At 33.5% G+C, this 10,062-nt stretch overlaps 2 protein-coding genes across 2 annotated transcripts; one reads left to right on the top strand and one right to left on the bottom strand.

Annotated features, from left to right (window-relative positions):
* Positions 1-109: 109 nt before the first annotated feature.
* On the top strand, positions 110-4,231 carry LOC140044862 (xyloside xylosyltransferase 1-like). The gene is made up of 2 exons (XM_072089552.1): positions 110-1,317; positions 1,766-4,231. Exons 1-2 carry the CDS (start codon positions 556-558, stop codon positions 2,444-2,446), a joined length of 1,443 nt encoding a protein of 480 aa, XP_071945653.1. The 5' UTR covers positions 110-555; the 3' UTR covers positions 2,447-4,231.
* Positions 4,232-4,290: 59 nt separating this feature from the next.
* Positions 4,291-9,803, bottom strand: LOC140044863 (proteasome subunit beta type-6-like). Its single transcript, XM_072089553.1, has 6 exons — positions 9,691-9,803; positions 9,378-9,445; positions 7,908-8,039; positions 6,993-7,122; positions 5,513-5,657; positions 4,291-5,158 (listed from the first exon to the last, which is right to left on the bottom strand). The coding sequence occupies exons 1-6, from the start codon at positions 9,739-9,741 to the stop codon at positions 5,031-5,033; spliced, it is 654 nt and encodes a 217-aa protein (XP_071945654.1). The 5' UTR covers positions 9,742-9,803; the 3' UTR covers positions 4,291-5,030.
* Between the last annotated feature and the right edge of the window lie 259 nt (positions 9,804-10,062).

Here is a 10,062-nt window from a genome sequence, read left to right on the forward strand (position 1 = left end):
TTTAGGTGTATAGAATCCATTAAATATTACAAGAACATTATATGAAAGAGATATGACATTAGAAAATACACTTTTATACATTAATAATCAAAATTGCATATTATTTATTACAATAACTAGCTATAGATATTATTGATATTAATTTAAGTAAGGAATTCTCCATTTTTTAACCTTTTAAATGTACAGAACGGTGTATGTATGACTTTCGTCCACATCACACACAAGAAGGCCACACGACGAATTACAGCCTAGCCTAGCAATATACATTATATTATACTAGGCCTATATCAAGTGATTAGTTAATTACTCATAAAGCCCTATTCAATAATTAAATTAGGTTATTCTATCTTTGGCGTTAGGCTAGTTAAGTGGCCTAGCCCCGGGCTTAGCTTGACTTAACTAGTATTATTAGTAGTAGGCCTAGCCCTACTAGCAGTGTAGTTGGCTAGAGAGCTATCTTACTCTCTCTAGCACCGCCGACGTCCGCACCCACCCAAAAACGGACAAAACAACCAGTTAGTACAGTATAATAATACAACCAACAAGAGGGATCTCATGCGTCGTGGTACTGGTGAACCGGCCAATAAGTCTAGGCCACAACTCAACAAGGAGAAAGAAGATAAGACAGACAAGAACATGCAGTTTGTTAACAACTCTCGAACACGTCGTAGTAGACCTAAATCACATGATAACAATTTGTTGGTAAATGTACTACGATGGAAGTTACTTCGTATTTTAATTTTACTGATTGTTGTGTTTATGATATTTTATGGTATATTTGTTCACACTGGCCCAACAAATTCAAAAGAAATTCATGGGAATGATCGTTTCCTTCCCAATGAGCCAATCAGCTTTGTACACGGAGATCACATGGACGTCATACACATAGAGCATAACGTTGGACAAGGCAAAGCTCATGGAATTCAAGAAAATCAGCTACCCAAAGTGCAACAACAAGTACCTCCAAATCCAGCACTACATTTCAATCAAGGACAACGTCTACCCAATCAGAATCAATTCATTGCTATCAATGATGTTCCTGGCAATCAAAACCAGAAGATTCAACAACAACCTCAAAATGCTGCAAAAGATAGCACTGGAACCGGTGAATATCCATACCATGTGATTCAGAGTTTGACCAACACCGATAAGAGGCCGTACCTTAAGACCCGCTTTGAAGAGTGCATGATTTCGATACTTGAGAAGTCATCCGTTAATCTGCATTTCTTCTTTGTAGTGGATACACCCAGCAAGCAAGCTATTCTCGACATAATGCAAGATATTACAAATAAGAAAATTGCTCATTCTAAAGTTCAGGTACTGTATTAAGGGTCTTTCACACTTGTTCCACATATCGATTGCGCATGAAACTTTGATGTTCAATTTGCCGAAACCGTGCAGGAACAGGGGTGAAAGACCCTTTTTAAGGAGTTTCTCCTGAAACACGTAAACCTTATAAACATTATGTCCACATGCAAGGTCTATACACTGTTTTAATTGATAATCATAAATTTCTAAGTGCGATATATGTTGCTAAATTTTCGTTGTCAAAAACACAAATTACACTTTCATATAAATATCCATAATTTTCTTTACAAATATTATTTAGTTTCCAAATTTAATGTTCATTTGGTATCCTTCGTTTAACAGTGGTTTGATCACAGAAAACTGCCAGAATTTATATCATGCTGCAGTAAAAAATGTATTGTATTATTTTTATAATTGAATTTTTGGATGATAATGAATGCAACTTTATTTATTACAGTTTAACTTTCTGGACATTGATGAACTTGCAAAAGAGCTTGCACCAATGGTGTCGATGCTGCAGCAACACGTTAGTGGAGGTCATCCCTACTACAAAGACGCCATCTTCTTTTTGTCTATTGCCATCCATCAACATGTTATGCCTGAGTACGTCCATCGTCTTGTCATGCTCGACACCGATCTTATTTTTAAAACCGACATAAAACAATTATTTGCTTACTTTGACCTTTTTAAAGGAAACAACGTAATAGGAATTGCGCATGAGCAGCAACCGGTGTATCGCCATCTGTTCTCATTATACCGGTCACAGAATCGTGGAACACTTGTTGGCAATCCACCTCCAAATGGTTTAACCGGATTCAACAGTGGCGTTTTACTTTTGGACTTGGACCGTATGCGGCGGAACACCCTTTACCATAAATACTTAGATGGTACAAATTTGAAGTTATTAACAGAGAAATACCATTTCAAAGGTCATTTAGGAGATCAAGATTTCTTCTCGCTGCTTAGTCTTGAGCATCCAGACTTGTTCCATGTCTTGCCTTGTAGCTGGAACAGGCAGTTGTGTGTATGGTGGCGTGATAAAGGCTACATTGATATCTTTGACCAGTATTTCAGTTGCCCTGGGAAAATTGATATTTTTCATGGCAATTGTAATACACCCATTCCAAAAACACCTTGAATATATTATATGTGAAAGAAAGGTTGTTTTTGTCAGTTAATAGGGAGCTTTCCATTTGACCTTTGACTTATGATGTCATAGTAATTCAATGTGTGCATGCGACCGCAAATTCTATTGAGCCTTTATTGGATGCATTGTCAAATCTATTTTAGTGGACACCCACTTGAAACAATGCAACATTTCCATTTTTAAGCCCTTAAAACTCTTGAGTCCTGGGTCCTACTGTAGGTCGTAGCCTATAGCTCTCTAATAATTACTGTATAAACCAACAGAGCTTTTAATTGTTGGTTTAGGTTTCACTGCACCACTTATTTATTGACGTCCAGTGTAAAATGGAAGACTGGTTCAATTTACATTAATTAATGTATTATTATGCAATGTTTTACCGTATTATCATTTGTTTTATTCAAAATTTCAGCAAATTAATGATAGTTAATAATTTTGTTGAAATGTAGTTTAAACCATAAAATAAATGTCGGAATATATACTAGTGTCCAGTCAGCTCAAATCACCCAACCAATATATTTTTCTATTTTAGCAATTAAACCTTCTGTAGTAATAATAATAATTTATTTGGAGATTACACGTTTACAACAGTGGCACTCGACCAAATGGAAGGTGCATCCAAAAGAAATGTACAAAAAAAAAAAAAACAACATGATAAAGAAAATAACAATTAGGCCTACAATAAAAAGTCAACATAGGTCAAAATGTCAAAACAATTCAACTACAGTAACTACAATACCATTGATAATTAACACTACAGCAGCAGGAAACCCACTGACACCTAAAAATACAAAATTACAAGAAATAGTGTAGTGTAAGTGACAGTACTTTGTATAGATTGTATTTAAAACAATTAACAAATGTCTGCCCATGTCTTTATGGAAGATTGTTCACATAATATGGATGTTCAACTGAAATAATTTCCTTTACCGAATATAGTTCAGGACAATTAATATGAAACGGTAATGAGGACAAAATCTATGTTCTAATGTGCAAAAAAGAATTGCATATTTACACAAGTCTACCTTGTTCCTACAGTTTAACTTTTTTTGTTAATACTTATTCGTGTACTACTTAATATATCTAATACATTCCAATTTTTAAATATTTATTGATATAGAATATAATAGAATAATGAGTTTTTAGTTGTATGTAGAATTTGTTTAACTATGTATAGTTTATAGGGGATACTGTTAAATTAGAATAGCTATAATAAAGCTGGGTGTGGTACTCGACCCATTCGCACTTGGCTCATGTCAATTACAACTCTGAGAATAGTATAATATGTATTAAGCTCGTCTACACTATCAAACTTTATGAAAAAAAAATGTGATGTGCCTATATATGGACATGTCATATCACTACCATAATTTGGGTATATCACTACCATATTTGGGCACATCACACTTTTTTTGTCAAACTAGTTTGATAGTGTAAACAGGGCTTAAATAAATAAAACCTGAAATAAAATCATGGATTTTCAATTAACCAACATGAAAGAGTGCCAAATTTTAAAAATGGTCAGACCATTCTTTGTTTTTTTTTTTTTGTCAGTGACTTAAATTCTCTATTCGTTTTGCATTGTGGTTGAGGGAGTTGCACTATATTTAGGTAGGGTGGTGATTGTATATATTTTATACTGTTAAAATCAAGAATAATATTTTGTTTCAATATAATAAGGCTGAATATAATAATCTGTGTAGTACTACTAAATAAATTTACTTGTCAACATTATTTTGTGTATTTTATTTATTTTTTTGAAAATGACAATTTATATAGAGTCAGATTTTCTCTTTTAAAAAACAAACAAACGTATTAAACCAACTAAAAGCAGCAAGTTTTAATAGATAAATTTATTATTAACGTTTAAATCATGGTCATGTGATCTACAGTAGGTGACATTAATTACCTTGAATGAAAATATTTCAGCAAATTATTAAAAGGACCAATTTTAAATTCCTCAACGTTAGGCGAGCTTCCACTGTATTAACACTATGTCAAGCCATATATTTACCAAGAGTGACTCTGTTTGTTGCATGGCCCTAGGAAATGTTTTAAAAGATTCTTATCATAAAAAACAAGTTTCCATAGTTTGTAGCCTGGCATTCAAACTGCTGTGTTTAAAAAAAAACATCTATTTTATTGGCTTTTGTGGCATAAAAAATGAATGCATTCTGCATTATGTAAAACCTGCATTGTTATGTATAAAAGAACATATTTTATTAGCTTTTAAGGGGAAATTTGCATATGAATGACTTATGTAAAACTGCCCTGATATACAGGTAAATTCTGAAGTCACAATGTTACTGTATCCTTTATACAAATATTAGGAACTTAAAATAAAGTCGCTTTATTATTAGGGACATTAACTTATGAGTACATATCGACTCTTTTGTAAGCAAACTTGAACATTTGCCAGATTCTAGAACATTATTTGTGGAAAACCCTTTATCAAGTTTAAGAGATGTTATAGTGTACAGTAAACTGAAAAATCCCTAATGTCTGCCTGCCGCTATCAGAATTCATTTACACAATTACTGTACAATGGAACTTCCAATTGTATTCATTTATGTATTAACTATCCTTCATAGAATTTAGGCAATTTGTCTCCCAGTATTTGTGAACGTTCTACGCCGTCTTTTGAAATGCAAGCTAGACGAACAATTCCACCACTTGACCCATCTCTGAACATCGCAAGAGCCAATGCTGTACATAGATAAAAAACAGACAATTTATCTATAGAAAGACTTCATAAACTTGTTTTAATTTATTCCTCCAGTGAACAATTAAATGTAAAACAGATAAAAAAGATGATTATATAATAAGGCTTGAAAAAAAATGAAAATTTGTTTTGTTCACCCAAACATAGTGTTTAATCATTGCTTTAACTGATTTTTTAATCACAAATCACATTCATATATTCTTGCTGACAAACTGAAATCGTAAAACATATATTTTTCTAATACATATATTCTGACAGTGCTATGCCTTAAATTGTTTACTTTTTTTGTTAAATCTTTCCTTTTAATAAAGAATTAATTGCTATATGGTAGTACTCACCATTGGACACAAATTTCAAACACTCTTCTTTGGTCATATTCTCCTTGTATGTGGCGTCAACGTGACCATAGATGTATGTGCTACCGGAACCACCGATGCTAAACGGTTGTCGTACCATCATACCGCCCAGTGGTACAGTGTAAACCTGGAAAAAATAAAGCAAAGCAATTGCAGATGAATGCTAAACGGTTTAGTATATCATCGTACCGGGGTACAGTAAAAACTGGGAAATTCAGAATACCATAACCAATGGCATATATAATGTCACCACACCATACATTAGTATATATATAATAAAGGAATACGTTCCAATGCTAAATGGTTGCTGTAAAAAATGCATTACAGTACAGCGGGTACAATATAAACCGAAGAAGAAAAACACCATTCTGTAGTACTTATTAAACCACCAGTTGAATATGCCTACCATTTCAGTTCCAGTACCATAATACTATATACTGTAATGAGTAAATAAATAACTTATGGTGCATGGAAGCAACCCATATTGTTGGCAATCTCAGAACTAAGAGACATTCTTTTTAAGTGAGAAATTGTCTTAGTTTTCTCCCGTATGGTCATTGTCGGGGTACTCCAACTCAGATGTAATAATTAGCTTTCTGATTATCAAAGATGACAAGGTCTGAAGCTCTGTCAACACTATCAAACTAGTTTTAAACAATAAAATGTGATGTGCCCAAATATGGTAGTTATATGACATCATTGTCACATTTTTTTGTCACATAAATTTTGATAGTGTAGAACTTTAACGTTTTCAACTAACTAAAATGGTCACCTTCCACAGTCACACCGCTTTTAATTTATTTATGTTGAATGGTGCATAAGGCCTAAAAAAAAAAAAAAGTTTGTTTGCTGTCATCCGCCGCCCCTAATTTCGCCAAAAATTTGGGGCGGAGATAAGAAAAAAGTTTCATTTTTACGTTGAGGGCGCTTTAAAAAAAAAAGTTTTTTAAGAGTTTTTTTGGCCGAAAAGGTGTAAATCGAGTGTGCGAGGATGAAACAATTAAAATAATAACGTACCGTATATTTCGGTGTATAAGTCGCACTTTTGACACGCAAATTTAACCTCTAAATTAAGGGTTCGTCTTACATACCGAACATAAATGCCTCACCTCACAGATTGTACATATCGTCACCACCTCGTTGGCTAGGCCAGGGCTTTTTAAGGTATTATTAGGCCTAGTAGTAGTAGTACTAAAGAGTAGGCCTAGCTACAGCGTACTAACGTAACAGCAACCTGCTTCTGCCTAGTTTTCAAGGCATTTTAGCGTGATGTTGTACTATATGATGAAAAGATTCGCGTACAATTAACAGAGAAATTAACATTAAAAAAAACTTTTTTCCACCCGCCCCCCCCACCTAAAAAAAAACAAAACTTGACAGCAAACAAACAATTTTTTTGTTAGGCCTAATGTTGATGTGTGTGGAAAAATCAGACAGAAACAGAGCAATAGCTTTAGCATACCTGGCCCCCATTTTCTTCATCCCAACCTGCAACAATAATTCCAGCTAGTAACTGCTCTCGGTAGTCATAACACAATTTTTGGAACAGTGTGGCAGCGGTCTTTACAAGTGGCGGACTTCCCGACTCAATACTGTAAGAAAATAATTATATAAAAAAATTGTAATACTGTAGTAATACATTTATTTAAAATTTTAAAAAAGATATATTATTTAATATTATACATGAAACATGCTGAACTTTTTGCAATTTTTTTTTTTGCAAAAAATGTTTAAACTCAAGTTTATCTTAATCTTACTATGCTGTCGGAATCACCTTAAACATTTTTCTATCAAGTCAATTAAGGACTTACGGAAGTTAGAAAAGCTCTTGAAAAAAGCAGCAGCTAATATAAACTACTTAAAATATATTATTTGATATATTTATTCGTTTAGTAGTAAGTAATTTGGTAAAAATTGGTTTTCAATATATAAAAGAAAATTAAATTCATCCATAAAATCATTTCAGGAAATACTGCTGAAGTCTATCAATATGTAGACACAAATTTTATTAGACTTTGGTGGTGAGAATATTGAAATATAGAAAAAAAACCTTTTTGTTATATGTACACAAAGTTTTGTTGCAGCTGCCATGAATATTAGCAACTATAGATGTGATGTAAATAGATGAGAAAAAAAATATTGGGAGAGACTTTATAAAGCCAACCCATAGAGAATTATGTTTACTGTACAATTTCAGAACATAGAGGGTGATATAATCCAAATTTAGAGGTGTTATCTTAACAAATCTTGGGCATTAGCATAAATTTATAGATTGGCACCAGGCAATTTAAATATGCCGATAATGTGTTTTGTTTCACCTTAGGGCCCAGTAGTAAAGCCTAAATTGTAAATGTCCTGGTTCTGTCTTTTCACTAACCTGTGGAAGTCTAAGTGATAAGATGCAATGTCTGCCACGGCCTGAGTATCTGCTGCTGAGCCTGATCTACAGCAATATATATGGTCATGTATCTTTGTCAACTTATCTGTTACTCTATTTGCAATGTACGTTCTAGAGAAAAAATAAATGATGAATTAATGTAATAAACTATATAGTATTTAAAAAATGGAATTTATTTTTCCCACACATTTGCTTTGCTGTTGCATGATTTTTTTGTTACAAAAACAATTATAGTGAGTACTGCAATTAAAAACAAGGCAATATACATGGCTATAGTCGAGTGCTCAAATTTGAGTTAGTGTTTATGCACTTGTCAATTGTATGACTCACTATACGACCCCCGGGAGAGGTGCGTCATGGGTGCGTCATTTACAAATAATTACTGACGCAGGGGTGCGTCAAAAAACCTAGATGGTACGTCACATCAATGAACAAGGTGTGTCAATGTCCGTCACTTTACCACCCACCATATCATAAACAACATGGTCACAGTGTGTCAAAATGGGTGCGTCATGGTCACCTAAAGGTAAGTCACCTTTTTGACGCACGGGTGCGTCATGGTATTCGAAAGTATGACGCACATCGGACAAATGACGCACCTCTCCCGGGGGTCGTATAGTGGGTCATACAATTGACAAGTGCATTACTGACCGACCAAACAACCAACATAGTGAGCTGTTTGCAAGTGACTTGAATATGATCTTTGATTGAATTAGAATAAGGACCCAATGGAAAATAATTGTTCTTCTAATTCTTATTGAGTCGTTCTGAATCTTTTGTCTTTTTCTTGTACAATGTACAGTTTTAATAATGCATTTGAAATAAAAACAAACACTAAAAACAAAGATGTATGTCAGGAAAAACAGATGGTAAAGTAAAAAAACACAACTACTGCGTGGTTACAATCATGATTATGAGATATGATTAACTGACAGTAATATAATAATAATAATATTAATATCAAGAAATGCTTTAGGTCGAAAATATATTGTACAGTCGAGGAGCAGCATTTGTATTATTTCATACATTGTAAGGGCGCTGTTTGTTTCAAGTTAAAATTTGTTGGTGAATTTTGTAGGGATAAAAAAAAATATACTAATATATTAAGTAATATGTATACCCTGTTTGAATGAACTTGTGCTTTCTTTCATTTTAATGTCTTTTAAAAAATATCATGTTAATTGTAACTTTTTCATTTAAATATACTGATTTCAGTAACTGGCACAGTATGCACCAGGTGCGGATTTAGGTGGTATCTTGTCTTTTTTTAACACACTCCTAAACTGCCCTTTACAACACGCTTAAATTTGGTGAACTTCTACACACCAAAATACAAACAGCACACCTACAGCACCCCTGAATGTTTTGAGGAGTGCAATTTGTAGCACACCTATACTTTATTAAATAAGTTAGTTTTAAATATTCCAAAATAATTCATAAGAATCATACCCAGTTGTGGTTCTTGAGTCAGCCCCAATCACTACACCACCGTCATATTGTACTGCCATGATAGACGTCTGGAAAAAAAAAGTGAATTTACTAACTGCTAAAGGCATAGCTAGGGTAGGGCAGGTTATTCCTAAACAGGGATTAGGCCTAGGCTCTGCAAATCGGCACACAGCCCAGGCAGGAGACCGCACAGCACCACCAATCAATATCTCGTTTAGTTAGGCCTAGCAATTATATAGTAAAAAAATATATATAACCAGGTATATATTGCTTAGTGTGGGGGATTAATATATACAATGACATTATTACTTACTCCTGTTGATTCTGCCACTCCATACCAATCGGGTTTAGACAAGAATTCCATAATTAAAGTATGTTTTTGATGCAGAATCACCGGTGACTTGCAGAGTTAGTTGATAGAAAAAATGTGTGCGCGATTAAAAATACGGCCTTAAATTAGTATTTGCGGTTCAACGCGGTACAACTAAAGGTTAGTGTTCTAGATATTAGCGCGCCATACCATAATAACACACAAAATATATTAAAAGATGTTTATATAATTATAATAATTTGTATTAGGCTATTTCTATACTACTCAACTGCAAACACATAAACCAAATTTTTTTATTGGAATGTAATACTATATAGAAAATAAATTTATATTGCGATTGGTTTGGTCGTTTTT

The sequence above is a fragment of the Antedon mediterranea genome, chromosome 3, assembly GCF_964355755.1.
Source record: "Antedon mediterranea chromosome 3, ecAntMedi1.1, whole genome shotgun sequence".
Classification (NCBI taxonomy): domain Eukaryota; kingdom Metazoa; phylum Echinodermata; class Crinoidea; order Comatulida; family Antedonidae; genus Antedon; species Antedon mediterranea.

What these genes read in the sequence shown, in the direction of transcription:
- LOC140044863 (XM_072089553.1), bottom strand. Translation starts at nt 9,741, where the DNA reads ATGGAATTCTTGTCTAAACCCGATTGGTATGGAGTGGCAGAATCAACA. An exon ending in TATCACTTAGACTTCCACAG is followed by an intron (nt 7,123 to 7,907) that starts GTTAGTGAAAAG and finishes ATTTTCTTACAG; the next exon opens with TATTGAGTCGGGAAGTCCGC. An exon ending in ATGAAGAAAATGGGGGCCAG is followed by an intron (nt 5,658 to 6,992) that starts GTATGCTAAAGC and finishes TATTTTTTCCAG; the next exon opens with GTTTACACTGTACCACTGGG.
- LOC140044862 (XM_072089552.1), top strand. Translation starts at nt 556, where the DNA reads ATGCGTCGTGGTACTGGTGAACCGGCCAATAAGTCTAGGCCACAACTC. An exon ending in TTGCTCATTCTAAAGTTCAG is followed by an intron (nt 1,318 to 1,765) that starts GTACTGTATTAA and finishes TATTTATTACAG; the next exon opens with TTTAACTTTCTGGACATTGA.